The sequence below is a fragment of the Pyxicephalus adspersus genome, chromosome 4 (genome assembly GCF_032062135.1).
Source record: "Pyxicephalus adspersus chromosome 4, UCB_Pads_2.0, whole genome shotgun sequence".
Lineage (NCBI taxonomy): Eukaryota > Metazoa > Chordata > Amphibia > Anura > Pyxicephalidae > Pyxicephalus > Pyxicephalus adspersus.
Window position 1 is genome coordinate 22371149 of NC_092861.1, and position 14294 is coordinate 22385442.

At 38.3% G+C, this 14294-nt stretch overlaps 3 protein-coding genes across 5 annotated transcripts in view; all 3 read left to right on the plus strand.

The window, feature by feature from the left end:
* LOC140328631 (kinase D-interacting substrate of 220 kDa B-like) overlaps positions 1-12747 on the plus strand; it is a 14215-nt gene extending 1468 nt beyond the window's left edge. Inside the window, exons 2-8 of the mRNA XM_072408393.1 lie at positions 7427-7564; positions 8296-8394; positions 9033-9131; positions 9731-9829; positions 11319-11420; positions 11711-11809; positions 12526-12747. Coding sequence (XP_072264494.1) covers positions 7457-7564; positions 8296-8394; positions 9033-9131; positions 9731-9829; positions 11319-11420; positions 11711-11809; positions 12526-12747 — 828 coding nt within the window. The 5' untranslated portion in view covers positions 7427-7456. The remainder of the gene's footprint in view (positions 1-7426; positions 7565-8295; positions 8395-9032; positions 9132-9730; positions 9830-11318; positions 11421-11710; positions 11810-12525) is intronic.
* ITGB1BP1 (integrin subunit beta 1 binding protein 1) overlaps positions 1-14294 on the plus strand; it is a 488766-nt gene that overhangs the window by 328187 nt on the left and 146285 nt on the right. The gene's annotated exons all lie outside the window — the stretch shown is intronic.
* Positions 13224-14294, plus strand: part of LOC140328169 (kinase D-interacting substrate of 220 kDa-like) — a 56420-nt gene continuing 55349 nt past the window's right edge. For all 3 annotated transcript variants that reach the window (XM_072407550.1, XM_072407551.1, XM_072407552.1), the window contains exon 1: positions 13224-13318. In XM_072407550.1, the coding sequence (XP_072263651.1) occupies positions 13268-13318 (51 nt within the window). In that variant the 5' untranslated portion in view covers positions 13224-13267. The remainder of the gene's footprint in view (positions 13319-14294) is intronic.

Here is a 14294-nt window from a genome sequence, read left to right on the forward strand (position 1 = left end):
GGGGGGGGGGGGATCCAATGCCCGCCTTGGGGCCGGCCGACTGACCTCGGGGAGGGGAGCCATTGCCCGCGTTAGGGCCGACCGACCTTGGGGAGGGGATCCATTGCCCGCGTTGGGGCCGACCGACCTTGGGGAGGGGATCCATTGCCCGCGTTGGGGCCGGCCGACCGACCTCGGGGAGGGGATCCATTGCCCGCCTTGGGGCGGACTGACTTCGGGGATCCACTGCCTGCCCAGGACTGACTGACCTTGGAGAGGGGATCTATTGGATAGAGTTTTTCTTAGTGGTTACCATTGATCATAAGTATAGGAATGTGATCTTTGAAGGGTAGATACCTGAGCGCTCAGTTGTATGTTTTGCCACAAATGGCCTAAAGAGTGAGTGGGAATCTCTTGGATCCATCAGCTGTTGTTCTGTGTAATTGAAGTGCAACAATACAAAAGCTCCAACAGCTGGAAATAATAGGTTTCCATTATTAGTATAACAGACAGTAATGGCAATTATCACATTGATTTGGGGATCTGACCATCCCCATACTGTCTTGTTGGTTCCTTTATATGGATATTGTGCTTCTGGAAGTAAAACAACTTTTGTGTTGTGCTTTTAGTGTGCCGGCTATTATCCACACCTTAGTTATTGAGCTAACACTATGAAGGGCCATACAAATTTGTGATGTGAGTGGGACAAATAATTCAGTGTACTGAACGGTCTCTGGACAGGTTGATTTGCCCTATTTTGTGTTCCATAATTGTATACATGTCTCTGTAAAAAGATCAGTCATCTATATCGCCATGTACCATTGGTATATCTTCCTGCTGGAAAGATTTATTCCTTTAATAATAAATTATTATTTACATTTTTCTTTAATCTGTGATTTACAATGTTCAATCCAATGAGATGTATTGTTATTGACAGCTGTATAAATTTGTGGTGAATGTGTAAATAAATTACCATACAAAAAGAATCAATAATCCATTCTATCAATCTCTGGAGATACTGCACTGCAGATTGCTGATTCATTAACACAAAATGTTACTAACTTGTTGACATTTGTAATGGAACCCCTGGACAGAAATAATTTTCATGTGTATTTGCCTTAACACCTCCTTGTTGTATTTGTTGTTATAAACCTTGCATGTTGTGTTATTGTCAGTCTCTGCCCGTGGTGTGAAATATTTTCCATGTCATGCACTTGTCACCTCCCCGTGTGTCATCCAGGGTGCGGTGTATTCTGGTATCCTCAATTCTAATTTTTCTCTTTTCACATTGCATTGAATATCAACAGATTCTATAGATGTTGGAGGATTAATCTCTATAACAAAGATGAAAGAAGGTATTTTTGGCATACAAACAAACATTTAATGATCAAATTGACGTTGGACACCATGTAATGTGACTTCTAGCTCAACAGATGAGCCGTGACAGGACACCAGTATAAAATGGAAATATTAAACACTTCCCTGACTGCGCTTGAACAAAGCGTGCCTAATAATTAACCCTTTAGGATTCCCTCAGTTTCATATAAACTGCCCTGAACTAGACTAGGACCCTGTGAAAATACTTTGAATTTTTACCAATGCAGTTTTACCATCTTGAATTAATTTGGAATCCCAGCAGGAGTAAAACACTTTGCAGTTTATAATACCTTTTCCTGTAATGAGCATTTTGAGACACCAATACATCTCTACCGCTTCCCTGATGAAGCCTTATTGGCGAAACGTGTCGGGACAAATATAACTATGTTCATCCTACCATGTTCATCTATGTAATCGTGTTAAATTTATCTATTTTAAACTGGTAACCTGTCACCATAGTATAGCTGATCCTTGTTGAGCTAGAAGTCACCTTCCATGATGTCTTACCTCAATTTGATTATTAAACATTTATTGTTTGTATGCCAAAAAAAAAAAACTTTTTCTCTGGTTTTTTTTTCTCTCTTTGTTGCATCTCCATAATTTGGGGTTTTGGCGGTCTTATGCTACCCCTTCTCCTGTAATCTACTATTATTCTTTCTGATCTTAGGGTTGGCTCTGGTGATTAGATCCTGGCCCTTGGATCTGTTGGCATCATTCACTTCCTGTTATAAATTGTTCCCACTTCTGCTGGATTTATTTTGAATTTTATTCATGGCGATGCACTGGTATGAGAATGGACACGTATACATGAGATGGCTTGAAAGCACGCAAAGCAGATTTTAAGGCATGAATACTCGAGGAATTTAAGAAACCAGTGGGTAATTCCACTAAGTAAGCTCCATCGATACCTAAATATCAATTTTGTGTAGCTTTAGGCATTTACTGACTTACACAGTGCATAAAAACAATACAAATTTGTTGTGTTCCTTCCCCCCACCCCCTAGATTGTAAGCTTTCTGGGCAGGGTCTTCTGCTCCTTCTGTGTCATTGTCTGTAGTGTACAGAGCTGCGTAAGATGTTGGGGCTATATAAATCAGGCTTATTAAAAATAATAACAATAAAATGACCACTTGGAAATCCCAGCCCCTGATCATCAGCTGTACATTCACTCATTTAACTTAGGAAATTGGAGTATATCGAGTAATTCTAAATATAAAGGGACCAATCAGATACTCTCTTTCTGTTGACAAATTAGTAACATTTAATTTCTGATTGGTTGTTTTACGTGGCTCCAGTTTGCACATTTTGATATGAATGTGTGTCTGTGTCCTTCACAACGTGTCGGACATAGACAGGGTGGATGCTGCGAGGGATATGATATTGCTGAGCTAATACTCTACTAATCCCCTGTTCTGACTTCTTCTCACAGCTAATACACAAAGGACTCCCTCACATCCCCTTTCATTTGTCCTTGAAAGAACTGACATTCTATGATTCAAAGCAGTAGGTGAGAACAGTACAGCCTGCCATACACTAACTGATGGGTGCACAGCAGGAAAAAAGATGATATTGATGCTTTACCTGGATTATTGAATTTGTGTAGCACTGGACCAGGAGGGGAGATGTACACATAGCGGATGAATAACGCCCGAGACAAAGTCATGCTCATCTCAGGTGCAAATCTGATGTGTACAGTCGCTCAAAACGAATCCATGAATGAAAGACTGCTTTACAACAGAGCACACTGGGGTGGTGCTAGTTCATCCTCCCTACCCCCTTCTTCATAGAAAAGAACAGGCACTATGTGTACTTTTTTTTTTGCCATTTGTTCCCAGTCACTGCTGTTCCCCTGATTTCATGTCCTGGGTGTCTCTATGAGAAAGACCCTAAAAATAACCATAGAGTATTTTTTATCTTTATTTCTTTTTCAAATTTTACCAGGATAAAAAATGGTTTTGGTTAGAATTCTACTTTAATTTCATGCCTCCTGCACAATGTTTCCAGTCTCATGTATCCTAAAGTGGCATATAGTCATTCTTTCCGATGATCTAACATATTGTCCTTCTCCACAAGTTCCCTCTCTATATGGAACTTCAGCCTAATCTGAAATGTATTTTATTTTAGTCAGTAGTTTTTAAATTGGCTGGAACTGCCAGCACCTGTAATTCCATTATTTGACTTCATACAAATCCGTGTTCTCCCCAGCCCCTATTAGCTGGGTGCACCACCCGGCGCTTTTCCGCAACCACCCAGCTGTTTTTGGGTGGTTACTGATGTGTTACAATTCGGGGGCTTACCTACAATTCTTCCCACCCAGCTTAAAAAAATTTCTGGGTTGAGCACTGTAAACTGTTTGTGAATATGCATGTAGCATTGTGTCTTTTCACACAATATTCATACAATTTACATCCTGGAATCACACATCAGTCTTATAAGATTCCATTCTGGGTGCTTGTTGTGTAGATCTTGTATGTAAACATTTATAACTAGACCCATTAGGTGAAAGAAAATGCTGGTATATCTTGTGTTGTTCTTTTTCTTAGGCTACATTAAGATTATATTACGTTGAAATGTTGGACGCTAATGGCGTTTAATGCCCAACTCTAAGCAAAATATATATTAACTACAGTACTCCTATATAGACAATAGCACATCGCTCCAATCTAGGAACCCCTAGGTACTAGAATCAAAGATGGCTGCAAAATGTTTTGTTGTTAGAATTATGAAGAAAATGAATTATTATAACACAGTATTTATATAGCGCTGACATATTACGCAGTGCTGTACAAAGTCCATAGTCATGTCACTAGTTGTCACTCAAAAGGGCTCACAATCTGTCCTAACCATAGCCATATGTCATTAATACAGTTTGAGGACAATATTCAAGGGGGGCCAATTAACCTAACTGCATGTTTTTGGGATGGGGGAGGAAATCGGAGTACCCAGAGGAAACCCACACAAACACGGGGAGAACCTGCAAACTCCATGCAGATAATGCCCTGGCCAGGATACGAATATGTAACCTAGAGTGCTAACCACTGAGCCATCCATGCACACCAATAAAGCACCATAATGGACACTGGAGTGTCAGGTTTATACTCAAACATGTCTTCAGGCAGGTAGCTGTACAGGAGCTGCTTGGGTACCTTGTAACGGATGAACTTTGCTGCTGTGGCATGATGCTCATGTAAGGATCCAAGATCAGAATTAAAGGGGAAGGTTGGCATGAAAAGCAGGGGATCACAGCAGTAGGATCACCAACTTGAATGTATTGTGTGTTAGGGAAATGTGTGAACAGAATTAAAATATTTTTACAAGTAAAATGGTTCTCACATATTAAGCAGATTGTCTGAACAAAATCTGGCACACGGGACAATCTTGGTGTCAGCTCCAGTGCTAAAATGTTGTCATCCTCTGTATAGGTGTAAGGCAAAGTGTACCCAAATCAGAGCTCCGCTCTGTGTCTGTTCCATGTACAGAAGGTGTATTCAATTTTGTCCATCATGCTAAGAAAAATTCACATGAAAACAAAGCGCTCCAGCCTCATTACCTGACAAAGTTAGCTTTAGCTTGGAGTCATGTAACACTAGGAAACCTTCTGCCAGTAGCAAAATTGTAGGGTTACCTCCCTGAACTTGTGACAATTCTAGCTGCCATAAATGTGAGAAATCTGGTGACAGGGCCATATACAAGCCGTTAAGTATGTTTGTTTCTCCCTCCATTGTATACATTCAGTGATGGTTAACACGTATTGACTGTAGGGCTCAGATATAAGGCCAAGACGACTAAACTTTGAAGAAGAGTTTGTAAGATATAGAGTTTTGCCTTATTCACCTAACATATGCAGTTAATAAGCTTTAATTGGGAATTCAATTTGTTTTATCTGTTTATGTCCTCAAAAGTATTAATGGGATCTTAGGTTTATTTATGAACTTAAATTTTTTTTTTAAAGTTTCTTTAACTAAAACTGTTAAAATGTTCTTTCAATGGAAGATGATGAAGCTTTGTTGATGAAGAAAAGTTGAGACCCTGTTGGTCCTATCATTGTAGAGACAAAATATAGACAGCAATTCACATAAGTTATAAAAAAGTGCTTAATGTTTTTAGTCCTTTTCTGTAGTCTTCAATGGAAGGTCACGTTCCGTAGCTTGGTGGTCCCTGATGTCGGATATATTCTACAGCCTAGCTCCAGAAGTTTGCATTACATTCTCATTGTTATAGATAAGATTCTGATTCCAGTGTATAGTGAAAGTTCTCTTTACCCTATGATTGCTTGTAACACCTGAATCAAAAGTAATCAAGAAGCATTGCTATACTGATGTCAAGGTTGTGATCAGCCCTAGATTATTGTATATTGCCTTTTTGTTGTGCAGCTGATCAAATATCCCGCTAATTCCTGCACCATTTACACAGTGCCCAGTGTGGTAATCTGGCATGGGTTGGTAGTAACCATTGTTGTCCATAGCCTTTTTTTTTAATCTGATTTTCATTTTGGGGGATGGTTTATGATAAAAATACATAAGCGGTCTTTTTAAACTGATTTCAGATTGACACAGCATTATTTCTTATCACAGCTTTCTTATCAAGCAAAGATTAATTAGAAAATAGTTCAAATATCACACCAATAATGAGCAAATATTGATCGATTGACTAGTCGGTCAGAGAGGGCAGGTGAGTCACGCGGGCTATCTCAGCGTAAACACTATGAAAGTCGTATTTATAACATGTAATAGAGGAGTGTGTCATGGAAGTTGTATTCCTCATCATTGTATTTGTAGATAACAAGTGATTTAAGGTGAGTTACAGCATGCTAATATCCAGTTACAACCCCACATAATAATGACAGCCTATAAAATCTACAAAAATGCTGTTACTATGAAATTTATTTGAATTTTAAAATGGAAAATTAAAACTTACACTTGCCCTTACTTTGTGAAAAGCCCCTGATCAATCCACAAACTGGGCCCAATTAGTCCAACGCTGTCTTAGCTTCTCTTTTCCTTTTGGGTCTCTCCAACACTTCCAACTATGGAGCAGCCCCCCGCCTCCATGGAGTAGTTTTACTTCAAATATTGTGATAATAAACTCAAAGCAACATTCTGAGCATTTTCTTTCTTTGTAGTCATTTTTTTTTTTTTCATGTAGAACTTGTGGGTGTCAGCAGGGAGTGTGTCTCGGTACAAATATTACTTATATTCGTATAATGTGATTCTTATGTTATGCCCATATCTAATGGTCGGACCATGTTGCACTTCGGCATTCGCTTATTCGATAATGATAGTAAATAGAGCAACGACAATGCTTGAAGTACCGAAACTCCACGGCAGCCAGTATTTCAGTTTACTGAAGTCCGATTACTGTGATTTATTCTAATTTGCCATCTTCTTCCTTGTTGCGCTATTCAGCCATTCTGATTTGCTTGGCTGGGATGGTGAAACTTTTATTCAGACGCAGGAGTTTATTCAGCATCCTCGGGGCCTTTATGTTCAGGGTTCTCCTTAGGGAACGTTTGACAGAAGAGAAAGCAATCAGGCAGGTAATAAAAAATTGCCTATTGCAGAAATGATTTTGCCTATCCCCTTCCGTAAAGAAGCCCGGCCTGATCACACATTTTTAGGATTATGTACTGGAAACAGGTCATAATGCAGATGTGTAGTGTACTGTGTGTATATAATGTGTATATCATGATCGTGGCAGTTCAGATACTGCTGGGTGGAAACTACCGATAGGTATGTAAAAATAAAAAGAAATTGTTAGCTGCATCTTTATGGCAACAGGACACACATTGTTCCTTAGGGTGAATGGTAATACATGTGCAAAATACACAATAAATGTTCTGCACCTAACATTCCGAGCCTAACACATTTTGTACACAATTTGTATTCTATCAGGAGTGTACCTTGGACCCATATTCAGACTTAGGCATTTGCTGACAGATTTGTTTTAGTATGTCTTGGTTATTTAACTTTTTTTTGCTTTGCTTTAAAGCTCTTGCACACATTCTGCTGTTCTTTTTATTTTTACCTCAATGTTAGAGATTTCACGTATTTCATGTATGTTTTATTTCCAGGTTATCTTGCTGTAGACGTAGACACTGACCATGGCGGGTCTGGGCCCTCAGAACCTGTTGGCCTATGTGGAAGAGGGCAACATCGCCGCTCTGAAGGCTCTGCTGGAAAAGTGCAAGGATGTGGATGAAAGGAATGAGGTATGACACAATGCAGATCCACATATACTAATTGGGACTGTCTTACTTTAGTAGCTCCAAAATGTAATTGTAAGTACCTCCATCTTCTGCATAGCATACAGGGTCCTTCAATGAATGAGAGCCACAGATTTTGTTGTAGCACTGAAACCAGAACAGAGAAAATCAGGGAAAATTATTTAAATGTCAGAGTAAGTTTTAGTTACATATTGAAAAAAAAAGTTTGCTCCTGATTTTATATTGGTAGACCTTATTACCTATAAAATCATCAGAATAACGTATTGAAGAATCTGACCTTGGAGCAGAGTACCCACTAGGTGGCATTAGCTCAGTAAGACATTTTCAGAACTTGCATAAACTTATAAATCTGTGTTTCCCAAACTTTTTAATGTGCGGGGAAGCCTTGAAATAACTTTCAGCAATCCCCTTTTAATTATTATATCCTCTAATAAATATTATATCCACAGATCACAATACATTAGTGTGGTGGTTAGTAGGAAGAATGCCTTTTACATTGCTGGCCAGTGGAAAGATCATTGGTATATGTTAAACTGACCTGAGAGTTACAATTTTTTCACATCCATTCACTTTTAGAAACTGTAATGAAAAGGGCATAGAAAAGCAGATACATTTTTTTTGCTCATTCACATCATAGTCGTCTTTAAATATTAGGTGTGTGTGACCAGACTTTTTTTTGGCCAGAAATGCTAATGGTAATGTGTTATGTCTTTCAGAATGGACAGACAGCCCTGATGATTGCAGCTGAACAAGGCAATTTGGAGATGGTCCAAGAACTGCTTAGGAAGCGGGCAAATTGTAATCTGGAGGATGTGGTACGTGTCTGCACTGGGTGTCTATTTAAGGGGTCGTGTATATTTGGGTGAGAATGAGCTGTGTGTTCCCAATCCATCAGGAGGTTTCTTCGATTCTGTCCCATGTTGTCCTGTTATCTGTCTTTGGCTTGGGTGCCGACATCTTCTCCTCTCTTCCTACGTCACCCGATCTCGCACTTTGCAGGTGCAAGATCCGGTGGCGTAGATGAGGAGAAAGATTGCAGCGAGATCAGCAAAAAAATAAATAAAATTTTACTTTACATGAAAGGGTAGATGACTTATTTAAATAAAAATTGTGAGTTTAAGTCCGATTTAACAGAATAGACTTTAACACAAAGACTTTGTGGTAATTGTATTCAGGATAATCTAGTTGCATAATGTTTTTTTGACTCCTAAACCTACACTTAACCTGAATCCTATAATTCCCTTGTGGGTGTATCATACCATTAGCTGAATAGCTGCAGACAGCACAGCTGGTAACACAGGTCTTCATACCTTTTCATTGGAGACCATCACAGATCACTGTGCTGCAATGTCCATTTGGCATGATTATTTGGTAGGTGTATATAGACCACTGTCCATGCTATTTTGTCCTGTGTTGTCTGCTTTACTAAATCTGATTTTTTTTTTTCTTTAAGGATAACTGGACTGCTCTTATTTCTGCAGCCAAAGAGGGACATTTGGAGATTGTTAGAGAGCTATTGGACTGCAATGCTAACCTGGAACATCGTGATATGGTATTTTTTGATATGTGATAATAAAGAATCACTGTTAAGCATTTTTGTGATCAGGATTTGGTCATTTCTGTAACAATAGAGTAGAAGGAACATTGTGACTTGTTGTTGATGTGTAACAAAGAAGTGTGAACAATTAGAAAATCAACCCACAGCCGGGTGGTTACTAAAATGTGCTGTGTGGACAACTAAAAGGGGCTGGGGAGAACACTTCTTTACTTCAATAGAGAAAAGTTTATTTGCATGTAAGTGGCAAGCAGCATGTAAAGCATTTATGTATTCTCAATGAATGGGGGGCGGTTAGGATAGGAACAGTATGCAGCTGTAAATGAGAACTTCTGCTCTTCTCTCTGCATATCTGAAGCTATTCTGTGCGGCAGCAGAAGCTGTGGTAAAGCACAGCAACCCAGAAGTAAATTTTCCTACAAAATTATTTTTAGAAACCATCAACAAACACGAGTTGCACTTCAGTGTATGTTCTTTGTAGAGTTTTATTACAATTTGCTCTCTTGACTATCCATTGCAATTTGAAAATGCAGGGATCGCAAGTATTTTTAATAATGGTGCTTTTTTTTTTTATTTCCCTTTTTATTCCCTGTCAGGGAGGATGGACTGCACTTATGTGGGCCTCTTACAAAGGGTGCACTGATGTGGTGGACCTTTTACTCTCTAAAGGAGCAAACCCAAACATAACTGGCTTAGTAAGTAATTTGTATTTTTTTTTTCTTAGGTACTTGTTCGTGCAAGTTTAGTTTTAAAGATTTTATATTGTTTCTTTTGTATGAATTTATTTTTTGGTAGCCAGCTATTCTCCAAGATCCAGAAAGGCTAAGCATTTTAGTTTTTTTTGTATTTTGTTTTTAAAAATCTTTGCAGTAGATTTCCCTCATTTATCTGATGCAAACACACAAGGTTTTATGAAACCGTGTCAGTGGCTTTTGATTTACATCAGAAATTCTTATCCTCCTATACAAGTCAGTATAAATTCAAAAGCAGCTTGAAACATGGGAGGCCAAATGCTGGTAAGATACGCCATTAAACGGTGAATTATCTCAGAGATGTCCCGAAGTGCAAGAATGCAGATGAAAGTTCGTTCTCACAATTCCTAATATTGCTTCACACAAGTGAACCTGCAAGGGTTGGAATATCGGGACTCGCAATTTCTGCTCTGTACTTCTTTGGTACTATCATATGATCCAGGCTTCACTACCTATTATACTACTAAGATAAGTATTCAAGTTTGTGCTTTGAACACTTTGCTGGCTGCATGCATTTTCCAAGTCATTGAGTTTGATTGTAAAACCATAAAACAGAAGGAACTACTTGGAACTTGCATCTTTTAAAAACAAGCCAGTATTAACAGCTCCTGTATATAGCTACCCTGCAGTTCTGTGCTATATTATTTCACTGTTGGTACTCTTTTAGAAAAATTAGGAGCTGCAAGCTTTAGCATTTGTCCCAAATAAATTGTCAGTCAAACCCCATGTAAATGCAATAAGTATAGTATGTAAACACCCCACCTTATGTATTCTCCTAAACAAACTCACTACAGGGTATTCATTTTACTGTTTACTAGACTACGCATTTCTGGTTTAAAGCATGAGTGATGCTTTTATAATTATGGTCACATGTCTTAGACCACACATCTCATGATATGTACCACTATTTAGGAATGTGCATCCGTGCCCCATATTTACAATTTGCAATAGGCAGGGCTGTAAAAGACTGCTTGGGTGATGTTGATGCTAGTGCTGGCTGCTTCAGCAACTAACAGTATTCCTTTTCACCACATCAACATGGTGAAAAGGCTGGTTATGACACGCCTACATTGAAACCATGTAGTATTATCATAGCCACCCTCAAATGGAAGTACATAGGTGACACATTTCACACAATTTTTTACATATAGGAGAACCATGGCTAATTTAACATATTTATGTTCCTGAAAAGGCAATGAAAATTATTTTTTTTTCTTTTATTTTGGGCTTAGTTATAGTTAAAGCTTATGCATGTAGCTACTGGTGTCTTCATGGTCCAGACAGCCTTGTGCAACTTGTAAGTATATATTGACTTGCAGGTGGTTATTTGTGGCTGCTCTTCTGGTAACATTCTGAAATCATGTTCTTAAATATCTTCATGAAGCAATTAACATAAGCCCAAAATCATTGCTTTACTTCTGGTGTCTTCCAGCAATACAGTGTGTACCCAATTATCTGGGCAGCCGGGCGAGGCCACTCTGATATAGTGAAACTTTTGCTGCAGTATGGAGCCAAGGTTAACTGCTCTGACAAGGTGGGTGCCTCAAATCCTTTACACATACTCTGGATTTCAGTTATTGCAAAAAAAGTGAAACTGATTGTCTTAAAACGGCTTCTTACGATAGATCAGGGCATTTTCTGTGTTCCTTATAAAAGTGATGACGGTTACTGAAATATTGATATTTTTATCAAATGACTGGTGTGTGCACTTGGAGAACATGTATTAAAAAGGCCAGATTGAAATGAACACTCTATAACTTTGAGCCAATGTATGAACTATGGATGATTTGCAAAAAAAAATTGACGTTTTCCATTTCTCTATAGTATGGAACCACTCCACTCATATGGGCTGCGAGGAAGGGGCACTTGGAGAGCGTTAAGTCTCTTTTGCAGATGGGAGCTGATGTTGATCAGGAGGGAGCTGTACGTATCTAAAATTTTATTTTTTAGTTAAGTAAGCAAAGTTGTTTTGATTCTCAAATAGGAATAAGAAGGTTTTGAATGTAATAGAATACTGCCCATACACATGACTGTTTCTAGACAAAAGTTAAAAACTTTCAAAGTTCAATTCCTTTTTGTATCAAAGCAATGGTCAAACAAATCAAAAAAACCTACAAGCAACAGTAGTTGCTGTTGAAACCATTTAACAGTTGGTAATGGATTTAAGTAATTACTTACACTCTATACAAGTAAATACTTATTTAAGTGTTTTGCAGCATTTACCTTACATTTTTGTTTTAGTTCCCCCTGCAAGACTCCAGTGAAGTCCACCTTGTGCCGCTTCCTGTAAAAAGGTGGCAACTGTGCTACACCACTCCTAAATTCAGAGCGAAGTTGCCACTCTCATGTAGATTATGCCTACTTGTAGTTGGGATGTCAAAGTGTTGGAGAAGTTGTGATTATCAGCAATAGAGACCCACTCATACAGTCATACCCACTGTTTTTTGGATTAACAGCACTGCCCTTGTTGGTTAAAGCCCCCAACTGTGATCTTCAGTGCCTGAGATAGGGAGCTTGGCAAACACAAGGAATGATTTGGCTTAGGCACAGTAAAGGAAGTTACTTGTTTATTGCATGATGCTCTGTCAAATAGACACAAATAAATAGACAAATGAACTCTTTTACATTTCCATTTTCAGAATTCAATGACCGCCCTGATTGTGGCTGTAAAAGGTGGCTACACTGATACTGTAAAGGAGATCTTAAAGAGGAATCCCAATGTGAATTTGACTGACAAAGATGGAAACACGGCCCTGGCCATCGCAGCCAAAGAAGGACATACAGAGATTGTGCAGGATCTCCTAGATGCTGGAACCTATGTCAATATTCCTGATCGGGTGAGTTTTTATTTCTTTTTATAATTATTGCTGCAAAGTGTAATAAAATGTGTACCATGTAATTTGGATGATAATCTTTGACGTCTCTTTAAACCTTTATACTTATTGGCCATAATGAGGCAAGACCTGGCTAATTTATGAGGATGTGGGATACGCAATAGAATCAAGCCACACCAGCATGTTCTAGATAGATTCTACCCTGTATTATCCTGGTTATGGTAAAGGCTGGTCTTAAATTGAATAGATTATAAAAATGTTTGGTTTGGCGTGTTAAGTAACTGAAACTGAAAATAATTGCCAAACACCCAACAGAACAAGGTAAGTGTTGTAATGTTTTAAGCGACCCCCGAGTGTGGCTCTGGATTACAGATTTTAGTATGTAAAATCCACCCCGAGTCACACTCGGGATTACCGTTAGGGGGGTAATAAATAGACATGGCACTGCATGTTTTACCTATCTGAATGTTCAAAATACGATTTTTTTTTCTTTTCTTAGGATAATAAAACTGCCTTGTATTGGGCTGTTGAGAAAGGCAATGCCACCATGGTTCGGGATATCCTACAATGTAATCCAGAAACAGAAATCTGCACAAAGGTAATGTTTACATTGATCTCTTATAAAGGTAGGCAAGAGTCTAAAATTCATTTTTGCTAATAAAAGACATTGGTGTCTCATTTCTTGTAATTATGATGCTTCTTTTTTTTTTCATATTCACCTAAATTTTGGCAGGACAATCTTGTTTCTTTTTTTTGTTTTTTTTTTTTTGTTTTAAGTGCATGCTGCTAAAGGTGATTTCTTTTTACGTCCTGTCCTAACAACAAGAAATGAGAGGAAACCAATGTCTAGGGGTCCTGTTGGAGAATTTTCCCCTCAACTATTAGTCTAAAATCAAGTCAAAATGAGGCTTTTCCATACTTGTGTCTTGTTGAAAGTGGTCACCAGGACAAATAAGTGGTCTCCCCAATGGGTTTTAAGTCAACCATAAAAATTACCCTTTTATCTTTGCATCAGTTTATTACCTTTTTATTTATTTGTCATCATATAAAATAGGGTACATTTAGTTTCAACTATCTGTAATAAATATAAAATGCATTTGGCTATCTGATCTCTACCAAATCACGTTAAAAATAAAGCCTTTTACCTCTATTTTTCCCTGCACTGTCTGTAAGCTTTTTCTTCAGTATACCCAAACTAGTGTAAACTCTGCTTAAATTCAACTTGTTTGTATTTAAGCTGAAACTGCAGACAATGACCTCTTTACACATGTTTTACTAAATATCTTTATTCAGGAACCATAAATGATAATTTTTGTACCACTGTACTCTTATAGTCAGTGGGGAACACAAACTGCTAGTAGTCCCTACATATGTTTAGCCAACCCTGACAAACAAATGTGATCCTAGCATTTTGATTGAGAATAGCAAATACCCAAGACCCTTTATTGTCTGGTCTTGGGTATTTGCTATTCTACCTGTAGGTAATGTAATAAAGCTGCTTCTACCGTGTTTCCCCGATGATAAGGCATCCCCATCAAATAAGCCACCCCCCGATTTTTGCTCAAACAATTAAA